The sequence below is a fragment of the Lampris incognitus genome, chromosome 16, assembly GCF_029633865.1.
Source record: "Lampris incognitus isolate fLamInc1 chromosome 16, fLamInc1.hap2, whole genome shotgun sequence".
Lineage (NCBI taxonomy): Eukaryota > Metazoa > Chordata > Actinopteri > Lampriformes > Lampridae > Lampris > Lampris incognitus.
In genome coordinates this window covers 36,650,771-36,675,713 of record NC_079226.1, presented here as the reverse complement: position 1 = coordinate 36,675,713, position 24,943 = coordinate 36,650,771, and the positions used below count along the sequence as shown (strand labels likewise).

Sequence of the window (24,943 nt, the reverse complement as noted above, 5' to 3'; positions counted from 1 at the left end):
GACCATTTCTGTGCTAGAGGCATTCTGCCAGGAAGAATGGGGAAAATTCCAAAAGCAAGAATAGAAAGACTCCTAGCCGGCTACAGGAAGTGTTTACAAGCTGTTATAGGTCCAGAGAGAGCTTCTTAATGGCCCTCTCTACAGAGTCATTCATACAACTCTGAATTCACCTTCTGCCACAGATTTCTGTGGCGATGCTCCACCTGCTGCTCCAAATCCGCTTCCTCCTTGTCAGTCAATTCTCTTGTCTCTGCTGAGTTTTCTTTGAGAGCTTGCTCTGATGATGGTGATGCACCAAATATCTGGCACTCTCTTGTCAGTGTAGCCTGTGATAGCATGACCTGATCACAGACTCGGTCTACTGACAAGGGTTTTCTGCGATAGCTGCTGAGCAGTGGTTTGGGGACTGGGAACAACCACAACTCTCCTGAGAAGACAGGGAGGAAAGTACAGATGAGAAGGTTGCACTCAGCAACAAACTCATCAAAAAGAAGATAGCATAAAACTTAGAACTCGACTACTGCAAATTTATCTATTCTACTTTTGGTCTTCAAATGTGTATCTGCACTCTCTGCTGCTTGAATTCTGATGACACAGCACTTGTGCTTTGAATTTGCCTTGACGTCCTCATATCTTGATCAAAGATCTAACAAAAGAAAAACTGCTATTAATGGAAACTGTGGGGAAAGTGGAAATTAGGGCATCCAGGTAGCATAGCGGTCTATTCCGTTTCCTACCAACACGGTGATCGCCTGTTCGAATCCCCGTGTTACTTCTGGCTTGGTCGGGCGTCCCTACAGAAACAACTGGCAGTGACTGCGGGTGGGAAGCCGCATGTGGGTGTGTCCTGGTCACTGCACTAGCGCCTCCTCTGGTCGGTCGGGGCTCCTGTTCGGGGGGGGAATAGCGCGATCCTCCCACGCGCTACGTCCCCCTGGCGAAACTCCTCACTGTCAGGTGAAAAGAAGTGGCTGGCGACTCCACATGTATCGGAGGAGGCATGGTGTAGTCTGCAGCCTGGTAGGGGGTGGAGCAACGACCGGGATTGCTCGGAGAGCGGGGTGATTGGCCAGGTTACCCCCCCCCCCTAAAAAGTAGAATTTAGTGTAGTAGCGCATACTTGTCCAATGTATTTCTTAATGTGCCATCTTAATGAGTGAAGTGTTGAAATGAGACCAGAACTTTCCGTTTGTCGTTTGTATGAGTATGAATGTTTATGTGTGGAATCAATTTGGAGAACCGTGTTGAAAGGAGAGACATTCTGTAGACGGCATCACGACACTGAACCCCTAACTGTTCCTGAAGAGCAGGCCGACACCTTGAATGGCAGCCTCCTCCATCAGCGTGTGAATGTGAGGCGCCCATTAAAAGGCGCGTTGAATGGTCGCTAGACTTGTGTAACCGGTTATTTTCTTGGCCGGTGCGGGATCCGATACGAGGTGTACTGCATCACAAGGCGACGTCACTAACCGCTCGGCTAAAGGGTCAGACCCATTAGCTAGGGGCTAACGTGTCTGATTAGTAGTTCACACTAAGTGCAGTCCATTCACCATTCATTCCCCCCCCCCCCATTCGCCATTCATCTCTTGTCACTCAACAAGTTTCCGTGACGTCACAAAAGACACCAACAGCCATTGTCTGTGCAAAACGTGGCAACCTTAAAAATAACTTCGGAAATAACCGAGGAGGAAAAAAATCAATAAACGACTTCCGGTTTTGCGGTTCCCGTTCGGGCGTCTGACAAGGCGTTACCCGGACGAGCGAAGGCGAGGGCTCTTATTTTGAAATGGAGGAGGAAAAATCAATAAACGACTTCCGGTCTTGCGGTTCCCGTTCGGGCGTCTGACAAGGCGTTACCCGGACGAGCGAACGAGAGGTCTCTTATTTTGAAATGGAGGCATTTCCTCCAAACCGATTGGTGCGCTTTCTACATGACGTATTGCGGAAACGGCCACGCAAGCGACTCGCACCACAACATTGCGTCTGAAGTATTGCGCTCCCCTGTTTATTGTTGGTTATTGGCCAGTCTGTGTCGCTTTTTCTCCCCCTCCCCCATGGGCACATTCTCTAAATCTCTCGGACGAATGAAATTTGCGGATTTTTTTCCTTTCTTAAAGGCGCTTCGCACCACTGGGAAAACATGCTTGGGCGAGCTAGCGTGCTAGCATACGGCTCCCCCGCAGGGGCGCGACGTGCTGTGGGGAGTCGGCGCACCAAGGTCTGGTCGGTTACGCCTCAAAACACGTGCTAACCGAATGAAACCGCTCACGCCGCGGGGATCATTCACCTTTCCCCCAGGGAACATGGAGGGCTGAAGGCTCGACGCGAACTGTGCAGCAACTACCGCCGCTCACGGCCTGGTCGCGGTCGAAGAGGACTCACTGACTGGTTTCCCCATGGACGACTGCGGGATGTACAGATGACGAGAGGACGACCGAAACACAAGTCAGCCTGCGTATGAACCGCCAGCCTCGGGCGTGATTTAAAACGCGTCGGACAACATGTGACGAAAGCTCGTCGTCCGATGCGAAGCCGCCGTCAGGATGCCTCGTCTGGAAGAGTTGGCCAATGTTGCCCTGAGGGTGCCGAGCATATTGGTGCTGGACCTGCTCTATAAATGTGACATTGATGGCTTGACAGAGCACCTCAAGGCTAAGAACGAGGACATGCTCTTCAAATACAAATATGCCATCTGGAACATGTACTACCTAGGTATGTAGGCGTACACGTTTGCTGAAATACTCCCGAGGCAGTCACCCCGTTTGTCATCTTGCCCAATGTACTGAAGAGTTTAGCATTACATTTAGATACCCACAGACCATATGGTCAGATTACCATTCACCAGTGATATCACTGGTCCCCACAAAGTATTTTCTACGTTTTTTTTTAAATCTTGCGACAGCCAAGATGGCCAAATATGTAAGGCGGGGATAGGCAACATGGTCCAGAAAGGTCCGGTGCGGGTGCAGGTCTTTGTTCCAACCAAGGAGTTACACACCTGAGTCTACAAATCAAGGTCCTTAGCAAAGACTGTTGGTTGATCTATAGAATCAGGTGTGTAACTGCTTGGTTGGAACAAAGACCTGCACCTTTCTGGACCATGTTGCCTATCCCTGATATAAAGTATATGTCACCAAATCAATTGTCATGGACAAACCAATTTTTAGTAACGGATGTTAAGGTTTGGTTTATGAGCTACTTAGTGCTACACAATTTGGATTGGGAATTTAGCTTTTGGGCAACAGCTAGTCCATGTGTGAGTGTGTGCCCATGTGTTTCTCTCTTGAATGTGTATCCATGCTCTGAAGCGCCTGCTGAAAGTCAAAGTTGATGTCAAACACAAACAACATGACCTGCACTTTCTTATTTGCCTTCCAGGTCACCTGTTCAACCTGGTGGTGTTGGTTCTGCCATTGAGACACATTATAACGCTCTACCTCCATATCCTTGCTGCCCTTCTCCTATATGTAGGGCATCAGATTTCCAAGTGAGATGCCCCACTACTACTACTACTGCTGCTGCATGGTGCTACAAATAAAAGGAAGAATCAATTGTTTCTAGTGGCATTGCATTCACACTATCTGTCCTGCTCTGTATCAAATGTCCTTTAGACTCCCGAGTGTGTCTCTGAGATGCTGATCACAGATTTTTGTAGTTGTATATAATTTTATGCTGAGCCCCTTATTGTTCACTGCATAGGTTATAACTCTTTTGTAATGTGACAATATTTGGGTTTAGCTAGTTGGTTAGGGAGGGTGCCTACTGCTGAGTTTTGAGAAGGCTGCTAGTTTGATACCCAGCACTGACGGTGTGCATTATGGATTAGCTGTGTTCTGTGCTGGGTAAGATGCTAAACTGCAACCGCAGACTGTAGAGGGGTTAGCACCTTACCTCAGCAAGGGCCCTTTGGCCAAGGACAACGTTCCTACTGATAGATCTGGTCCTCCTGCATGCCTGTATGGTACTTCCCATGGTGCCCAGTCCAGCCAACACATTGGGATAGGAGAAGGGAACTGGTTTCAAATCAACCTGCTGCCTTGTGGGTTGATGCTCTTTAGGCAAAGGCTAGGAGAAGGTAACTCTGAATTCAAATTCCCGGGCACAGCTTACCCAGCTGTCAGTACCTGGAAAGGGTAAACCATGGCGGCTCCGCTCAGTCAACTTGGCAGCGGTTCCGGCAACCGGCAGCTCTGTTTGTCAACTCGGCAGCAGTTCTGGCAAAAAGCAACAGGATTCTTCTGCGGCTGTCTCAGCTACGCTGTACCACCGAACAACAGAAAATCTTGCCAAGGGACACTATAGAGCACCAAATAGTGTCATCATCTAGGGTGCAGCCTCACATTTGAATATGGAGATAGTGAATCATAGATTTGATATATGTACTATCTTTGTATTAACTTGTGTTTTACTCGTTTCGGGTGAAGGCGTGTATATGTTCTGTGCAAGGACAGCTAGCCTTCCTATAGTACCAAAAATGAGCAGTTCCCATGCATTATGTCCTTGTTTTTGTATCTGTCTTGTAAAAATAAGCAAAACATAATTACAGTGCTATAACCAGTGTCTACTTAACAGGGACTATGTACGCGAGGAAGTGCACTACGGTTATGAAGGGGCTTTGTATCTTGATTCTCTGGCCTTCAACCGATTCGTCTCTGCACTGACGAGTAGGTTACAATGCCACACTGGAAAACATAGAGGTCACTCTGCAAAACCTGCCTATTTCGCAATGACAGTAATGCCATTGCGTCATTATTTATTTTCTATTGATAGCCAAGTAAATTTTCACATACAGTTAAAGGAATTTGTCCTGGTAGTGTTCAGCATAGAGAACACAGTGGAAATAAATGCATCATTCTCAAGCAGAAAAAAAGTATGCAAGAATATGAGAGAATATAATGTGTACTTGAGAATAGTTTTTTTTAGAATGTGCATCAAAATGTGCTACACATAGGCCTGCACAATGTACTGTCTATAACTGCATGTTGCAACTTAAGCTTCCATAGTTTTAGAGCCACAATTGTAGAGTTGTCACATATTGGGCATACTCTCACTTTATTAATTATTTTTTTGACATCAATCAAAACATTGGTAATCATTTTAGCAATGTCTGTGCAGTTCTGTCATCTCAACTGTGGTAATCTGACTTCTGTTTTGCTTTCCCTCTGTTTGGTCCAGGCCAGATTATTCTCAGCACGCTGTGTGCCTTTCTGATGAAGACTAGAAAGGTGTGGCTGTTTTCTGCCCACATGCTGCCCCTGCTGGCCCGTCTCTGCTCCGCACCCCACACCACGCTGCTAACCGTCAGCGTCTTCTCCATGGGTCTGACCGCAGCTGGCATTGCCATATTCCTTCTTTCCAATCTCTTTGTGCCATACCGCCTGGCAAGGGCTGCCTATTCAGAGCTGCTTCAGCTGGAGGTAACCGACATGGTGTTGATAAGAAACTCATTTATTCTCCCATGTCAGTGAGTCAGAGGGCTTTGTAGTCCATTACCTCCCAAGTATTTGAATTGAAATGGGGTGCGCTCAGTTTGTGGTGTGTGAATTTCTCCTTTAGAGGCTGTTAGAGTCTTGGTTAAGTGTAGCATAATATAGCCAATATAGGACATTTTGACCTGCTCAAATCTTGAACACATCGGTTTTATAATGTGATTCTCTGTCCATTTCCGAAGAGATTTTTTTTCCTTCCAATTTTTCCAGGATCTTGGAATTTTGGGTGTGTACCCCCCCCCCTTTTTTTTTTAGTCCTGTGCTGTTGACAGGCTTGGCATACAGCACATGGAAATTGTAATGCCAATGTGTCCGGGACAGTTATTCTGCAAGTGGAGTCCAGATTCTCCAACTGCAGAGGCAATTTTTATTAATCATCAAGAACCGCATGTAAAAATAACTCCATCCTGTGGATGATCTGTGGGAGGACAAGAGCACAGGGTTATTATTATACATTTATAGCCCCCGCCGGTCCCCCTCTGCAGCATGTTTGATCAGCCAAGCAACCAATCAGCGTCACTTCTCCAAGAGGGGGACAATCTCCACAAGTGAAACAAGGAAACTCGGAAACAAAACATGACAACATGTGTGTATCTGATAAGCCGTAGAAACTGACGTGTGTTCGACAAAACATAATTAGATCGATCTTATCGATGTCAGTTTAGGATAGTAGTTATAGCAATAAAGGAGAAGACAAGGAAAAAAGGGGAGAAAGGACTAGGAAGAAGGATGTAATCCAGAGTTTTCCAGGGAGTGTGTGAATGTGACCTGGCCACCTGTGAGTGCACGGGATTAATCGCGATAAATTCTGGTGTCTTATTGTAGTTCCTCCGAGCACCAGACAGGCTCTGCAGCCAAACATGCCCCCCCCCCCCCCGAGTCATGCAGACACCCCACAACCAAGAGAACAGCTGGAGCCCAAACACCGTGACCCCAGAGGAACACCGAGCCCTCAGGAGAGCCAGGAGCCCGCAGAGCAACAGCCATGCATGCCCCTGAGGAGCACAAACCAGTCCCCAAAAGCACAAGCTAGGCCCGCACCCCTGAGGCGTACTCACACCACCAACCCCCAAGCGGAGGTACAAAAGGCACCCGCAGGCGTGGCACCCGAGCCGTAGACGGCAAGCACAGACCACTGGCTCGGAGCGGGGCCCTGTGACCAACAGACCGATGCATCGCCAGGACTGCCCACCCGGCAGGCAGGCAAGGGGGGCCCCCATATGGTCCATCTGGCTGCACACACGGAGCATACACCCACGTAGCCGAAGACACCCGATGGCAAACCCCCCCCCCCCACCACCACCACCTCAGGACTGACAGGGCCCCGCCAGCGCCCGTGAACAGCCAGACATGAGGTCCCCACACCGCCCCCCACACTCGCGGCGCCCATCACAGAAAAGCCAAGCAGCAGGTGCAAGTCCGACAGCCGCCCGCCACCCCGCAGCCCACACCCATGATGACGAGATGCCACCCAAGGGCCCCGTAAAGCACCTAGCAGTGCTTACCGCAGCCCTGGCGGTATTCAGCAGGCAGACGCCACGCAGCACCGAGGAGAGAGCGATCCACCTGGGCAGGGGCCCCTCCTGGCCGACCACCCACCCACGCTGACCTGCCAATGTCCCGCCCTTCCCAGTAGTGCCGGCGCTTAATGTGCCCTCGTGTCATGTTTGGAGTTAAAATGGTGGGGTGTGGGAGGTATGAGTCATCCAGGCTCATCAGACCTGAACCACTCACACCCCTCCAGCCCCGCCAATCCTGACCTGTTAGTGAGTGTTGTTTGGAGTATGGTTTGTGTGGATGGGTGTGTGTACTAAGCTAGTTTGCTTCGGATTAAAATTTCAGGACATTGTCGAGGTCCAAGCAAGGTTAGGAGCGTCGTGCGCGATATCTCAGTCACCCACCATGCCTCCACCCAAATAGCTCGCACCTCAACTGTCCCACAAACCCTAGGCCTATCGAATGGAGTGTGTGCTGCGTATGTGTTCCAGAACTGGGAGAGAAGGGCAAGACACGGCAAGACCAACACAAGAGTGCAGTCGGCCGGGGAGCAGCCAAGCAGACCCCCCCACCCCACCCCCCCAATAGCACCAAAACTCTCATGAACGTTTATCTCCGTACCACGGAGAGTGTCTTGACAGGCTGTATCACAGTGTGGTTTGTCACCCTGACTGCTCAGGACTGCAGACTCCTGCAAAGGACTGTAAAGACAGCAGCAGAAATCACTGGCATGGAACAACCACAACTTCATAATATTTACACCGCTCGCTAAAGAAAATCCCAAAACATCATTAAGGACACAAGCCACCCAGCTCATGTTCTGTTCACACTCCTTCCATCTAAAACAACGTTACCGGAGCATCAGATCACACGCCACCCGTCTTAGTAATAGTTTCTTTCCACAGGCAGTCAGGTTGCTGAACAGCTGACGCACCCATGTGCACCTTATATTGTTGTGTTATCGTGTAATTTTCATTATTGTGTATATAATGTATGAATTCATGTGTTCATAGTCTATGTAGGTCTGTAGTTTGGTTTGTTTTTTTTGGGGGGGGTGGTGTCCTTTGTCCTTATGTTAAGGCAGAGTAAACCTCCGTTTTCCTGCTTTTTTTACGTTCCTACTCACATGACTACTCTTCCTCCCCTCAGGTAATAGAACTGTACAGACTCCTGGCCGTGGGGATTTCTCTGTGGAACCAGTTTGCCGTCCCAGTGCTCTTCAGTATCTTCTGGCTTGTTCTGTTCATCGTCCAGCTGTGCTCAGATGCTATGGCTGGCAGCAGCACCTCAGCAGGCCATCAGGGAATCATGTTCTTCCTGCTCACAAGGTGAGTTCTCAGCAGCTGGTCTGTGTGTGTGTGTGTTGTGTGTTTTTGTGCCCATTTATGTGTGTGTGGGTAGATGAGAGCCTGTGAAAGTATGCAAGGCACTTCAACCACATGGCTGCAGATGTGCTCAAATTTGTTGGTACCCTTACAGCTCACTGAAGTAATGCTTCATTCCTCCTGAAAAGTGATGAGATTAAAAGCTGCTTTGTCATGTATCCTTGCATGCCTTTGGTATGTCATAGAATAAAGCGAAGAAGCTGTGAAAAGAGATGAATCATTGCTTATTCTACAAAGATATTCTAAAATGGCGTCCGAGTAGTGTAGCGGTCTATTCCGTTGCCGACCAACATGGGGATTGGGTTCGAATCCCCGTGTTACCTCCGGCTTGGTCGGGCGTCCCTACAGACACAATTGGCCGTGTCTGTGGGTGGGAAGCCAGATGTGGGTATGTGTCCTGGTCGCTGCACTAGCTCCTCCTCTGGTCGGTCGGGGCGCCTGTTGGGGGAGGGGGGGGGGCCTTGGGGGAATTGCGTGATACTCCCACGCGCTACGCCCCCTGGTGAAACGCCTCACTGTCAGGTGAAAAGAAGCGGCTGGCGACTCCACATGTATCGGAGGAGGCATGTGGTAGTCTGCAGCCCTCCCCGGATCGGCAGAGGGGGTGGAGCAGCGACCGGGACGGCTCAGAGAGCGGGGGTGATTTGCCAGGTATAATTGGGGAGAAAAAGTGGGGGGGGATCTAAAATGCCTGGACACGTTTGTTGGTACCCCATAGAAAAGACAATAAATAATTGGATTATAGTGATATTTCAAACTAATTATTTTCCTTAATTAGTATTAGATGTCTCCAACCGTGTAATCAGTCATTCAGCTTGATTAAATAGAGAAAAGTCATCACTGTGCTTTTTGGTATCACTGTGTGCGCCACACTGAACATGGACCAAAGAAAGCAAAGGAGAGAGTTGTCTGAGGCGATGAGAAAGAAAATACTAGACAAGCGTGGTAAAGGTAAAGGCTACTAGGTCATCTCCATGCAGCTTGATGTTCCTGTGACAACAGCTGCAAATATTATGAAGACGTTTAAGGTCGATGGAACTGTAGCCAACGTCCCTGGGCGCGGCCGCAAGAGTATAATTGACCCCAGATTGAAGAGAAGAATGGTGTGAATAGTAGAAAAAGAACCAAGGATAACTGCCAGAGATACAAGCTGAACTCCAAGGGAAAGGTACGTCAATTTCTGATCAAATCATCGATCGCTTTTTGAGCCAAATTGGGCTCCGTGCAAGAAGACCCAGGAGGACTCCGCTTTTGAAAGAAAAACATAAAAAAGTCAGACTGGAATTTGCTAAAATACATATTGACCATCCACAATCCTTCTGGGAGAATGTCCTTTGGACAGATGAGTCAAGACTGGAGCCTCGTGGCATGTCACACCAGCTCTGTGTTCACAGACCAAAAAATGAAGGGTTCAAAGAAAAGAACAGCATACCTACAGTGAGACATGGAGGAGGCTAGGTTATGTTTTGGGGCGGCTTTGCTGCACATGGCACAGGGGGCCTTGAATCCGGACAGGGAACAATGAAATCTCGAAAATATCAAGGCCTTCTGGGGCGAAACGTACTGCCCAGTGTCAGAAAGCTCTGTCTCAGTCGCTCGCAGGTCATGGGTCCTCTAACAAGATAATGACCCAAAACACACAGCTAAAAGCACCAAAGAATGGATAAGAACAAAACAATGGACTGTTCTGAAGTGGCCTTCCATGAGTTCTGATGTGAAACCCATTGAGCATCTATGGAAAGAGCTGAAACTTGCAGTCTGGAGAAGGCACCTATCAATCCTGAGACAGCTGCAGCAGCTTGCTCAGGAGGACTAAGCCAGACTACCTGTTATCAGGTGCAGAAGTCTCATTGAGAGCTATTGAAAACCTTTGATTGCATCGATTGCCTCTAAAGGTTGTGCAACAAAGTATTAGGTCAAGGGTCCCATCACTTTTGACCCCATGCCATTTTCTTTTGTTTTATTTACAAAATTATGTTGAATAAAAAGAAAAATCAAAAGCGAAGTCTGATTTCTGTGAATTATGGCGTAAACAATGTTGGATGCCAATTACATTTGTCAGTTTCAAGTTATTCCAGAGAAAATTGTGCATTCCTTGTTTTTTGTGGAGGGGTACCAACCAATTTGAGCACATCTGTATACGGCAGGTCTAGAATTTCTCAAATCACGTTCTGTATTGTTGGAGCCACCTTGTCTATGCCTGTTTTTACTGCATGTAGAGTCAAAGAAATCATCAATGTGGGTGTTAGTGCGTCAGGCTTGTCGTCGTGTGCAGTTTCCGTGGTGGTATTCAGTGTGAGAGAAATGCTGATGTCATTCGCGACGCACCGTCAACATAGTTTGTTTTGTAATCACAAAATGAAAGCTCTTGCTATTGTCTGAGTGCTTAATTGGTCACTGATTAACGACAGTCAGTGTGTTTACATGCAAGTTAAAAAGTCACTTTTAATCAGAGTAAGGCAAATATTTGATTATTGCAACTGCCAACTATCTTCATCAAATCAAGGACTAAATCCATAAAGGCATGTTGTGATTGACAGAGCTGGATTATTTTGTCAGTCATTTGACTGAATCTGCTTTTTATACACCTTAATCAGAGTTCTTCTGGTTGGGCGTCCCTGCAGACACTATTGGCTGTGTCTGCGGGTGGGAAGCCGGATGTGGGTATGTGTCCTGTTCGCTGCGCTAGCGCCTCCTCTGGTTAGTTGGGACGCCTGTTCAGGGGGGAGGGGGAACTGGGGGGAATAGCGTGATCCTCCCATGTGCTACATCCCCCTGGTGAAACTCCTCACTGTCAGGTGAAACGAAGCGGCTGGCGACGCCACGTGTATCGGAGGAGACATGTGGTAGTCTGCAGCCCTCCCTGAATCGGCAGAGGGGTGTGGAGCAGCGACCGGGATGGCTCGAAAGAATGGGGTAATTGGCCGGGTATAATTGGGGAGAAAGAAAGGGGGGGGGATCCCCCCAAAAAATGAATAAATAAAATGAAGGACCTTAATATTCTAAAGTTCTGGACAGGTGAAAGAACGGAAACGAAGACATTTTCCAAAAAGTCTCGGAACTCGATGTTGGAAGCGGGGTTGCACACAACATGTTTCCTGTTCCACCATTTAGCTATCCAACCAGTCTTGTAAACTCGGAATTATAATTATTATTATCTGTTATTCACCTAAATCATATTGAGTGCATTTTAACATAGTCAGCGTAAAGGCTGTGATGTGCTTCTGTGTAGGTCCATGTTCACATTGTGAGTTATTATAAAGGGCGGCACGGTCGCACATTGGTTAGCGCAGTCGCCTTACAGTAAGAAGGTCCCGGGTTCAAATTCTGGGGTAGTCCAACCTTGGGGTCGTCCCGGGTCGTCCTCTGTGTGGAGTTTGCATGTTCTTTCCGTGTCTGCGTGGGTTTCCTCCGGGGGCTCTGGTTTCCTCCCACAGTCCAGACATGTTGGTCAGGTGAATTGGCCGTACTATATTGTCCCTAGGTGTAACTGTATCGGTCCTGTGATGGACTGGCAGCTTGTCCAGGGTGTTTCCCCACCTGCTGCCCAGTGACTGCTGGGATAGGCTCCAGCATCCCGGCACCCTTATTGGGATAAGTGGCTTGGGTAATAGCTGGATGGATGGAGTTATTGTAAAGAAAAGAAAACCGGGCCACTGCGGCTTGTAAAGCCTCATAGGTACACAGTTATACACACCTCCAAAATCTCAACATTGCATCTACTGTGTCAGCTGGGCTATGCAAAGTATCAGTGCTGATTGGTCGGAAAGGATTTCTGGTAGCGTTACGTCAACACAAAGCTAAATCGGTAGCGGGGCCAAAATAAGCTGACACAAAGTACAGACAGACTAACAAAAATGGGATATACCCAAGATTTTTACAATCTTTTAACTCTTTTCTTTATTTTTCCTTTTTCTGTCTCCACATTTCTGCAACTATTCATGTGTGTAATTTGGTTTTGTTAAAGCAACACTGTCATGGAGTCTAGGGCACCTACGAGCACCGTGTCGCATGTACATAGACAAACACCAGTGCGCACATCAGTGTTAATGCCTCACTCATGCTCACAAATGCTCTGACCTTTACGCATAATTTGACCTCCTATACCAATATTTTGCTTTCTGAAGGTAAACTCGGGTCACTCAGTGTACAAAACGGAAGGCCAACAGTCCCCCCTAGTGGCCAAAGAGGGTAACACCAGTTTTCTTTGGAATTAAAGGGTTGTCCCGCTGGTTTACAAATGGCACCACCACATCAACAGTTGTGTGTGTGTGAGAGATTCTGACATGCTTGATATTATACAAAAAGTACTTAGATTATTGACGTGAGATGGCTTGGGCATGTGTGGAGGAGAGATGCTGGGTATATTGGGAGAAGGATGCTGAATATGGAGCTGCCAGGGAAGAGGAAAAGATGAAGGCCAAAGAGGAGGTTTATGGATGTGGTGAGGGAGGACATGCAGGTGGCTGGTGTGACAGAGGAAGATGCAGAAGACAGGGAGAAATGGAAATGGATGATCCACTGTGGCAACCCCTAACCTGAGCAGCCGAAAGTAGTAGTAGTAGTAGTAGTAGTAGTAGTAGTAGACTTGACTTGAATTGGTTTTCTTTGCTGAACTGAACACCATGTCCTTGTGTCTCAACAGTGTCTCTGAGTGTTGCGCCACACCCTACTCCCTCCTGGGCCTGACATTTGTGGTGTCCTACCTAGCTCTCGGGCTGCTCAACCTATGCAAGTTCTACCTGGGAGGTTACGCAGCTGTTCAGAATGAGAATGTCATGCACAGGTAAGCATGAGTCGCCACAGGTGAATTGTCTCTTTTGGGTGTCCTATCACATAACTTGCTTTTGTTTTTATCAGGAAACATTGACGTGTTTAGGTTACTTTTTTTTTTTTAATTTCTAGTTTTTCCCCTTATCCCACCCGATTAACCCAATGGCATATGGCCGGAACTCTTATCAGATAACTCCCCTGGCTCATGTTTCCACAGGAAGGAGATAGTTGTAACACCAGCTTCCTTCAAACTCGTGTCGGCTGCTCTCGCTATTTTACACGCTGAAGCCTCACATGGATTGCATTACCTTCAGGCCGCGAAGGAGACGTAGGGAGAATGCTTTCAGTTACTTGGCTGCAGGCGCCCGGATGTGCCAGAGGGGTCGCTGGAGAATGACGAGTCCCAGAACACTACACCGACCTACACCCACTATCCCTCGGGTAAGGGTGGCCTAATGAATGCCTTACCCCGTGGGTGCTCTGGCCGTGACCGGTTACGGCGAGTCTGGGATACGAACCTCCCAGCCACATGATGAGCAGATTGCAAGAATGGCGGTTTATTCCGCTCGGCCATCAGAGCGGCCTAGGTTATTTTAAATGCAGTTTGAATTATACTACTGAACACTGACAAATAGAGTCATTTTGAAACCGCTCATTCGTTTGTTTATCATGACGCCAAAACACGGAGTGTTTGTTCTACCTATCCTCTGGTGGACCGACCACTGCTGAGTGATGGGAAACACATCACTACCTGTGCAGCACCTATGGCAGGCAGTTTTATCATTTCAATTTAAGGCACTAGCCATTAAAAATTAGACACTAGTACTTATTTCTTAAACACTAGTCGCTACTCGGACGCTCACTCGTCGCTATTGTAAAGTCACTGGTTGTTAGAAATTAGATAGTAGCTCTGTTAGAATAAGCACTAGTTACTAATTTGATTATGACTACTCACTTCTCTCTTTTTACTTGATAACAATTCAGTAAACACTAATTCTTTTATTTACTGGTAACTCTCTTAAACAGCACTAGTCACTATTATTATAGTATCTTTTTTTAGCAACTAGTAACTTCACAATAGCAACTAGTGTTGAAAAAGAAAGTACTAGTGTTTAATCATTAGTGACTGGTGCCTAAATGGCCCATAGTCCACCAGCTAAATGCAACCCACTATAAAAAAAGATGGCTAAGGGGATTAATCTCTCGTATTTTTTATTATTATTAGATACTAGTCACTATTCTGGCTTTCACTTGTCACTATTGTAAAGTTACTAGTTGCTAAAAAATACATATCAGGTCTAAAGATACCTTTTTACTCGTGTCTAACACAGTTCTACTAGTAGTTATATATTAGTCACCAGTAAGTGTTTATCAATGCTTGTTGGTATTCACCATTTTCCAGTAGAGAACCACAGCCTCAGACTCGGAGGTGCTGACTCTCATCCCAGTCATTTCACTCTCAGCTGCAAACTTCCCCAGTGCGTGCTGGAGGTCACGTTCTGATGAAGCCAACAAAACCACATCATCTGCGAAGAGCAGAGATGCAATTCTGAGGTTCTAGAAATGGACACACTCCTCACCTTGGCTGCGCCTTGAGATCCTGTCCATGAATATCACAAACCGAATCGGAGACAAGGGACAACCTTGGCGGAGTCCAACACCAACCGAAAACTTGTTTGACTTTGTGCCGAGAATGCAGACACAGCTCTCAATTTGGCTATACAAGGACCGGATGGCTTGTAGCAACTGCCCCGGTACCCCATACTCCCACAGTACCCCCCACAGAGTGCCCCGGGGTACACGGCCGTAAGCCTTCTCAAAGTCCACAAAACATGTAGACTGGCTGGTCAAACTCCCATGGATCCGAGGTTCGACAATCGGTCGGAGCTTCCTTTCCAGCGCCCTTGAGTAGACTTTACCAGGGAGGCTAAGCAATGTGATGCCGCGATAATTGGAGCACACCCTCCGGTCCCCCTTTTTAAATATGGGAACCACCACTCCTGTCTGCAACTCCACAGGTACTGTCCCTGACCGTCATGCGACGCTGAACAGGTGTGTCAGCCAAGACAGCTCAACAATGTTGAGAGCCTTCAGCATCTCAGGGCGAATCTCATCCACAGCCGGCGCCTTGCCAACGAGGAGCTTCTTAGCTACCTCAGAGACCTCTGCCAGGGATATGGGTGGGGCTTCCCCTGAGTCTTCAGACTCTACCTCCTCCACCGAGGACATGTTACCCGAGTTCAGGAGCTCCTCAAAGTGTTCTTTCCACCACTCGACAACATCCCCAGTCGGGGTCAACAGTTCCCCTCCCTGGCTGAACACAGCCTGAGTCGAGCCCTGCTTTCCCTTCCTGAGTCACCGGATGGTTTGCCAGAACTTCCTTGAGGCCAACCGAAAGTCCTCCTCCATAGAAGCTCCAAGAAGGAGCTGAGCCGGAAGGCAAAGCTCTCAATTTACCAGTCAGCCTTCATCCCAATCCTCACCTATGGTCATGAGCTTTGAGTAGTGACCGAAAGGGTGAGATCGCGGATAGAAGCAGCTGAAATGAGTTTCCTCCGTAGGGTGTCTGAGATCGGCCTTAGAGATAGGGTGAGGAGCTCGGACATCCGGAGGGAGCTCGGAGTAGAGCTGCTGCTCCTTTGCGTTGAAAGGAGCCAGTTGAGGTGGTTTGGGCGTCTGGTTAGGATGCCTCCTGGGTGCCTTCCTTTGCAGGTTTACTGGGCACGACCAACTGGGAGGAGACCCCAGGGTAGACCCAGAACTCGCTGGAGGGACTACATGTCCAATCTGGCCCAGGAACGCCTTGGGATCCCCCGGGAGGAGCTAGAGGGTGTTGCTGGGTAGAGGGACATCTGGAGTGCCCTACTTATTTTGCTAGTAACTAATATATAATGATTAGTAGGACTTGATTAACAACTAGTATTATTTAAATACTGACTAGTAGTTAATAAATAGTTAATATCTAATATTTGATGCCTCATAAGGTTCAGTTGATAAGCAGCTTGGTATTTTCCTAGTAAGAATATAATAGTGACTAGTGCCTTTAAATTAGATACTAGTATCTAAAACAAAAGAAAGAATGTTCATTTATTACTAGTAAAAGAGAAAAGAGACCAGTCAATCAAATTAGTAAATGGTGCTTCTTCTAATAGAACTAGTATCCAAATTTTACCAACTTGTGACTTTATAATAGCAACTAGCCACAGTCAAAATATTGACTAGTTTTATAAAAATAAGTACCTGTGTCTTGTTTGTAGTAACTAGTGCCTTAAAATGAATAATTCAATTCAGTTCAGTTTATTGTCATTAAAAACAATGTGCATGTATAAAAATAAATTAGGGCTGCGGCTTCGCCAAACAATACAAGACAGACACAGACAAACATCGCAAACATAGTACAAGATATATACAGATGAAGACTAAAAGCTAAAGACAAAGTACAAAAAAAAAAAGCGCACGAGTATAAACATATTTACAGACATTCAGTGGGTAGCCAGGTTCAGGTGGGCAACAGCTTGGGGAAAGAAGCTGTTTTTGAGCCTGGTAGTGCGGGCTCTGAGGCTCCTGTAGCGCCTTCCACAGTGCAGGGGAGAGAACGGTCCATGGTTGGGGTGGGTGGGATCTCTGCTGATGCTGAGACCCCTTCAAAGACAGCGTTTGTAATAAATGTCTGGGAGCTGGGTACCGGTGATATGCTGGGCCGCCTTGACGACCCGCTGCAGAGCTTTCTGGTCTACTGAGGTGCAGTTGCCGTACCACACTGAGATGCAGCTGGTCAGGATGCTCTCTATGGTGCAGCGGTAGAAGTTGGTGAGAATTTTGGGGGGTGGACAGGCGCTCCTCAGCCTCCTCAGGAAATGCAGGCGTTGCTGGGCCTTTTTCACAAGGGCCTGGGTGTTTAATGTCCAGGAAAGTTCCTCGCTGATGTGGACTCCAAGGAATTTAAAGCTGGAGACACACGCCACCTCCACCCCATTGATGTGTATGGGGGAGTGGCTGCAGCTTCTAGACCTCCTGAAGTCCACAATCAGCTCCTTCGTCTTCCGCACATTGAGGACAAAATTGTTAGTGGTGCGCCATGATGTGAGGTGCTGAATCTCATCCCTGTAGGCCGTCGTGTCAGTGTTGGTAATACGGCCTACAATGGCTATTATAAATATAATAATAAGTATGATTGAACGGCTTGCCATAGATGCCTGGGATCTTTGGTGGGAATGTCCTCACAGACACACGTTTGTATTTCTCTGTATTACTGAAACTGCAATGGCATTCATCGGTGGTCGTGGGGTTGAATCGCCATCGTGTCACCACGTTCAGTGAAAGATAGTAACTTAATGGTCATTTTAGTGGAAATCTTCAATATTGTTACCCATCGGATCACATCTGTTGAAACAATAATGCCATTGTGGAAAGTGGGTCGTCATTACAGCAGCAAGTCGATAAGTCAAATTGGAAATACTGAAGTTAATAATACAGCCATCCATCCATTATCCAAACCACTTATCCTACTGTTAAAGCAGTAAGCAGTGACAAAGATATGTCTCTGTAGATGAAATTAAAGATGGAGTTTACGTATACACTCTCTTTGAACATGTGAGGTAATGGGCAAGTTCTCGACATGTTCAGTAAGTAAAGAGCTCGGTCTGTGGTTAACTAGTGTCTTGGAGCAGGATGTCATTTGTAACTGCAGCAAATTCTCCATGTAATGCAGTTTTGTTCCTTCTTTTATAAATAGGAGTGAGAGCATATTGTTAACGTTCCTCTCCTTTTTAATGACCCAATTCTGCCAGTTCTTAGCAGAGTTTCGGAGGTGTCCTAACCCGTTAGACTTCCCAGCAGATGGTGCTGAGACAAAGGCGGGCAGGCACATTCAGGGGCAGGAGGGACATATTGAGAACCCCCCCCCCTTTTTTTCTCTCCAATTGTATCCGGCCAGTTACCCCACTCTTCTGAGCCGCCCCAGTTGCTGCCGATTCGAGGAGGGCTGCAGACTACCACATGCCTCCTCCGATACATGTGGAGTCGCCAGCCGTTTCTTTTCACCTGACAGTGAGGAGTTTGGCCAGGGGGATGTAGCGTGTGGGAGGATCACGCTGTTCCCCCCCAGTTCCCCCTCCCCCCCGAACAGGCACCCCGACCGACCAGAGGAGGCGCTAGTGCAGTGACCAGGACACATACCCACATCCAGCTTCCCACCCGCAGACATGGCCAGTTGTGTCTGTAGGGACGCCAGATCAAGCCAAAGGTATTACAGGGATTTGGTAGTGTTGGTAGGCAACGGAATAGACCGCCACGCCCGTATTGAGAACATTTGACACTGGGAAGCTTATGAAGTGATATTAATTTTTGTGACCGACTTTATCCGGGATGCAATCTCTCTGTCAATGTATAGATTTTGTGCTGTCTCCGTCGAAACAAAAGTTCTCGAAAAACTTGTGAAGAATCATTAAATTTCCCCACCTTTCAAAGAGAAGTAACACAGAAGCAAGCAGCCTTCTCGCAGGTTGCTGGGTCTCTGTGAGTTGTGGCTATAAATGGAGCACATTTAAACACTGTTGTCCCAAGTGTGGATGAGGAAACATTTGTGAACCACAAGCGATACCACAGCATAAACAGCCACATTGTGGATGCAAACGGTTATCACCGGTGTAGGTGCCAGATGGCTTGGGTCGATGCTTGACTGAAGGCTTCTCGGTGAAAGCGGCCTCGAGCGTTGATTGAGCGTGTGCAACCACATTGCACCTGGATGTCACTTGCTTGGTGACGAAGGTTATCCTCAGAAGTTCATGAAATATACAGTCACACTGAGCGCAGTGTTGAGGAAACTACAAAACATTATTGTAAATTTGCTGTGCGGCTCAAAACAATGTAAAATAGTGGTGTCGGTTTCTTAGCAGGAGTTCCCGTCCTAGCTGAGTGTCAGCGGAGTGCTTTAAGTTGAGTATTTTTCAATCTTAGTCATACTTTTAGCGTGACTCAGAGAAGTAACTCAGGCCCAGGCCTCGCTGATTTTCCAAAAAGACCCCTGCACTGTGTGCATGACCCTTTCACCTTTAAAGTGTTATATTGTATTGGATGGCACGGTGGCGCAGTGGTTAGCACGATCGCCTCACAGTAAGAAGGTCCTGGGTTCGAGCCCCGGGGTAGTCCAACCTTGGGGGTCGTCCCAGGTCATCCTCTGTGTGGAGTTTGCGTGTTCTCCCCGTTTCTGCGTAGGTTTCCTCTGGGGCCTCCGGTTTCCTCCCACAGTCCAAAGACATGTAGGTCAGGTGAATCGGCCGTACTAAATTGTCCCTAGGTGTGAATGTGTCGGCCCTGTGTGATGGCCTGGCGGCCTGTCCAGGGTATCTCCCTCGCCTTCCGTCCAATGACTGCTGGGCTAGGCTCCAGCATCCCCGCGAACCTGAGTAGGATAAGCGGTTTGGATGATGGATGGATGGATATTGTATTGGCACAGTACAGTATTTTTGTGCCTTTATAATACTGTTAGATCCATGGCGACAGGCATGGGTGCAAGTCCATGAATACTGGGATGGCATCCAGCGCTTTACCTGTGCCCCCATCCATAGGGTTAGTGGTGGTGTCCGGAAGGGCATCCGATGTAAAAGTTTGCCAAATCAGTATGCGGATTGACAAGACCATACCGAATCGGTTGAGGCTGCCATTGTTGCTGTGTCTTCACAGGGTACTGATGGAAACTATAGAATCCACTGTGGCAATCCCTGAAAAACAAGGAACAAGCCGAAAGAAGGAAGAAGAAGATAATACTGTTAGATCCCTTAGGTCCTTAAAACCAAGAGCTTTGGGTCATTCCACAGGCCAGGGTCAACTTATAAGCACTTTTGTCTTTGATGTTGCTGACCTTAAACTATGGCGCAGCCTTGCGTATGGTACCAGATCATCTGGTTCTTACTACCCTTGCGCTGGTTTACACTCTTTTAATGTCATTATTTTTTCAATACATACAGTTTGCTTCATGTTTTGCTATTCTGCTGTTTTATGCGTTTATCATTCTCATTTTTGGGTTCCCCATTATGAAACACCATGTAACCATGATTTTGAGATGGTGAAATTCAACTTGGTGTACTTCTTCCCCTTTAGAGGTGTCACTGAGGGCGTCACTCTGCTCCTGCTGGCGCTCCAGACGGGTCTACTGGATATGCAGGCACTGCAGCGCACCTTCCTCCTCAGCATTATCCTCTTCATCGTGGTGACGTCTACGTTGCAGTCTATGATTGAGATAACGGACCCAGTTATCCTAGCCCTGGGAGCATCACGCAATAGGTACTTTTACAAATAGTTTGTGCATTTTTTTTTTTTTGGCACTTTTGTTTATTAGGTTTTCCATTTATAAAAGCGAACCAGAAGTGCAGCATCAAATCATGTGTAGGATGCTCAACCCATTCTTTACAACCAGCATGTTCTCTAAGGAATCTTAGCACATAGCACTATACAATATTATTGATACACTTCATCAATTTGGTCATTTTTTCTTAAAATTATGCTTCATAAAGCTGAGGTAAGTCACTTGGTCTCTCTAATACAAATGCTTTATTCAGTAAATCTAACGGTTTGTCAGTTTGTCAAATAACGTGTTACTTTCTGTCGCTTGGAAAGTACCTCAACATACCTAAATGTTATGTGCTGGGGATGTCCGGGTGGCGTGGCGGTCTATTCCGTTGCTTACCAACACGGGGATCACCGGTTCAAATCCCCGTGTTACCCCCGGCTTTGTCGGGCGTCCCCACAGACACAATTGGCCGCGTCTGTGGGTGGGAAGCCGGATGTGGGTATGTGTCCTGGTCGCTGCACTAGCTCCTCCTCTGGTCGGTCGGGGCACCTGTTCAGAGAGGGGGAGGGGGAATTACCATCGCCATGACAGCCAATGTGTGATAGGGGTTGAAATTGCTGTCACTGCTTACTTAAACTTCTAATTCTTATTCCTGATGGTTTATGATATTTGTTTTGCTGTTGCAGAATTTTTTTCACAATTAGATGGGATAGTGGGTTGATATTTTTAGACAAGTTGGTTATTTTGTCTGTCCATTTCTCAAATAGAGTTTTTTTTGAGGTTTATCCTTCCAGCACTAAACTTACAGATACCTTTTACAGCAGCTGTGTCATCACATTGTTATTGGTTTCCTGTTTCTTTCACTGTTTGAGTCTGCGTCATTTTACTCTTTTTTTTTCTTTCTTTTTTTTTCTTTTTTTTTTTTTGAGTCGCTTCCTGCAGCGCAAAACAAGCTTCCTACAGCACTGAAGTTCTTCTTTTTCTTTGTGCCTGCAGGAGTCTATGGAAACACTTCCGCGGCCTCAGCATGTGTCTGCTGTTACTGGTGTTCCCAGGTTTCATGGCGTATAAAATGTCCCAGTTCTTCCACATGGACTTCTGGCTGCTTATATTGGTCTCCAGCTGCATGCTCACATCTCTTCAGGTAGCGTAGATGGACGAGTCCCCTACTGTTTTTAATGCCATATTCTTTAATGTGAGGATTGTATAGTTTGAGCACTGTCTAGTAGAGACACGCTATCTTGTACTTCTTTTGCTATTATACTATACTCATCATACTACCTCTTGTATACATAGTCTTCATTGACGTTACCTTGATTTTTATTACTAAATTTCTGTACGTAAAATTCTGTTCTTTAAAATTTATGTATAACAGTTATTTTATAATTACATTTATAATTGCAAAAAAATATGTACATGCAACTACAAGGCTCTCTCCTGAGGTACACATGTCTACCAAATTGTATTTTTTTGCCCCCTTCTCTCTCCAAGTTCTCTCTAGAATGGCAGATCATTTGAAAAATGCAAATTATATTTCTTTGTTTTTTGGTGTTCCAGGTTACAGGTACCATGCTTATCTATTCGCTCTTCATGGTGGAGCTGTTTTGTAGTGACCCCATCGACAGCCTGGATGAGGTCATCTACTGGGTGAACGCCGTCAGCAGAGTTCTGGAGTTTGTGGTGGCCCTCTGCGTGGTAGCATACGGCACATGGGAGTCCCTGTTCGGCGAGTGGAGTTGGATGGGTGCCTCCGTCATCATCATCCACTCTTACTTCAATGTTTGGCTCAGGGCGCAGTCCGGCTGGAAGAGCTTCCTACTCAGGCAGGAAGCGGCAAAGAAGATTAACTCCCTACCCAGAGCCACGACTCTACAACTGCAGCAGCACAATGATGTCTGCTCAATCTGCTTCCAGGTCAGTCAGGTCATCTTCACAGCAACACTGGTATGGATGAACCACCTTAGATTTTTGTGGCATACAACCCTGCTTGCATATTGTGTAAACTGCTTCTCTGTATGTCTTTTTAACATTATATAAAGTTATTATCCATCCATCCATTATCCAAGCCGCTTATCCCAATCGGGGTCGCGGGGATGCTGGAGCCTATCCCAGCAGTCATTGGGCGGCAGGCGGGGAGACACCCTGGACAGGCCACCAGGATGCCCTTCCTGACGCAACCCTCCCCATTTGTCCGGGCTTGGGACTGGCACTAAGGATGCACTGGCTTGTGCATCCTCAGTGGCTGGGTTACAGGGCATAAAGTTATTAATCCTCCTTATTGTATTCAGGTTTGACAATGGAGACACTAACATTGTTACGGGGTAACGACAATCCAAAATTTTATTAATTTTACTTTTGGCTCAGCAGCAAATTAAAATCTATGGTTGTAATGAGAATCTCTTGAGATGACAACAACTGTGCCTTCATGACACATTTTCCTGTTTTAACTGTGAAGCTTTCCCTCCTTTCTGTGGGTCAGGTACATTCCTGACCTTTATCCATCCTTGGTTTAGGTTGAAAATTTGAGAGTTTTGACAGCTACAATGACTAAAATACTACTAGCAACTGTAGCTATTAGCTATAGATAAGTGGAGAAGGAACTCCCACACCAACATAAGTTGGGAGTTTTTGCACTCATATTTTTGATTCCAACATGTGTCTTTTCCCACAGGAAATGAATGCTGCGGTGATCACTTACTGCGGACATTTCTTCCATGGCAACTGCCTTCGAAAGTGGCTGTATGTGCAGGAAACTTGCCCTATGTGCCACCAGGCAGTTCGACCTGCCCCGCTTGGTCAAGGTCGGGGTTCAGGAGACGCTCAGGCAGAACCGCCTCAGAGAGAGACGGGGCTTGATCTAGCTGCACAGGAGAGAGATGAGAATCCAGGCAACGGTAATTCACAAGAGGCCCCAAGTACTCCACTAACTCCTGGCCCCACAGAACAACAGGCGGGAGCTGTGGCCACAGCAGAAGGAGTCCGTGGTACGGCTGATGAGGGATCCCCAGATGACCCACACAGGGAAGCCATCCAAGGACTTCGTTTTAGCTCCAGTGGGGACTTTGTTGGATTTGTTAACCCAGCATTTAGCTCCACTTTAGGGGCAGATACTGGTTCTCATGCGCCATGGGATAAAGCTTCTTATGCTAACCAGAACAATTCAGGTAAGTGGAGCAGTGAGGGGCAGTTGAGAGGAGAGACAGCATGTTCGGAGGTAGCTGACTCCCCACAGCTGCCATATGCTCCTTACCCCATAAAGAAAGATGACCTGGAGAGGATATCTAGATGCAGGGGAGATGGACCTCACATGCAACCGGAAGACCTCTCTACCTCCCCTGACAAAATATTACAAGATAGAGATGCTGACTGTGAGAGCATTGAGAAAAAATGTATCGGCCCAGTAACTAAAGAGAACATCACTAAAGGCAGTGAGTCAAGAGATTTAAGTGACTGGGGGGAAATGGATCCCCCATGTGAAAATGGATCCGAGCAATCACTGCACAAGGAAACTCAAAGGAACCAAATAATTACAAGTGGGTCATCAAATAACGAAAGACAGACTACAGCCAGAGATGGGGCAGCTAAAATGTGGGATAGCCTTGATTCAGCAGAAGGAAATGGCGTTGACAAACTTCCAGTTGCTGAGTCATGTGACTCAGGCCCTAAAAGCCAAATATCTATCAAAGTAAACAGTGGAAACACTGAACTATCAGACAATGTGGACAGTCATCAAATTCGATAGTAAAGGTGAGCACACACATTCAGACCTGGACTTTTGATAGACTCTTAAGAGGGTGAATCTGCCCCACAATGGGTGCCGCGGATGCTGCCTATTCTTGCACGGGAACGGAGAAGGAGTGACCACCTGGCAATGGTGCCTTGAAAGGACGCGACACACTCGCCTTCTCTCTGGGATACAAAAAGGAAAACAATTGTGACCTTTAACTGACAGTCTAATGAATGTGATTCTATCCAGTACATAAAGACGTGTCTGGGTTCAGTTTAGAGATCAGGTTTTGGGGCAAAAGTCATGGTGCAATTGTGCAGAAGTAGAAAAATGAACTATACGTGCAACATTTAACACAGCTGTCATATTTAGCAATTTCTAGCAGGTGTCCAGTAAACCTGTTCATTATGAGAAATGGAAGTTGTTGGATTTCAGTTTTCTTTTCCCCACTGCCCTGTTTTTTTAATTTTAATCTATAGTAAATCTGTACTCTTTTGGACGTCGGTTATATGGGGTGGTGTGTTTGTAAAAAAAAAGAAAACAACTTCAATTGCCTTTGCAGTGCACACACACACACATAAGTTTTTTTTATTGCACAGTCTGTTTTTCAGTATTAAGTCATTGCTGTGAATCCATACTTTTTACTGTGGTCTGTTCTTTGAATCAAAAGTCACGACGCGGTGCACAATCTGTGTAAAAGTGCGACACGAGTTTATTAAACTTGTAACAAAACGACACAACAGGAAGCCGAGAGCGTTTCTCTAAGCGTGAGTTTAACCCA

At 46.9% G+C, this 24,943-nt stretch overlaps 1 protein-coding gene across 1 annotated transcript; it reads left to right on the top strand.

Moving 5' to 3' along the window:
- The first annotated feature begins 1,955 nt into the window (after positions 1-1,955).
- On the top strand, positions 1,956-24,893 carry zmp:0000000662 (RING finger protein 145). The gene is made up of 10 exons (XM_056296364.1): positions 1,956-2,712; positions 3,379-3,487; positions 4,573-4,664; positions 5,176-5,417; positions 8,136-8,314; positions 13,017-13,157; positions 20,246-20,428; positions 21,432-21,579; positions 21,993-22,349; positions 23,107-24,893. The coding sequence occupies exons 1-10, from the start codon at positions 2,544-2,546 to the stop codon at positions 24,175-24,177; spliced, it is 2,691 nt and encodes an 896-aa protein (XP_056152339.1). The 5' UTR covers positions 1,956-2,543; the 3' UTR covers positions 24,178-24,893.
- The last annotated feature ends 50 nt before the right edge of the window (positions 24,894-24,943 follow it).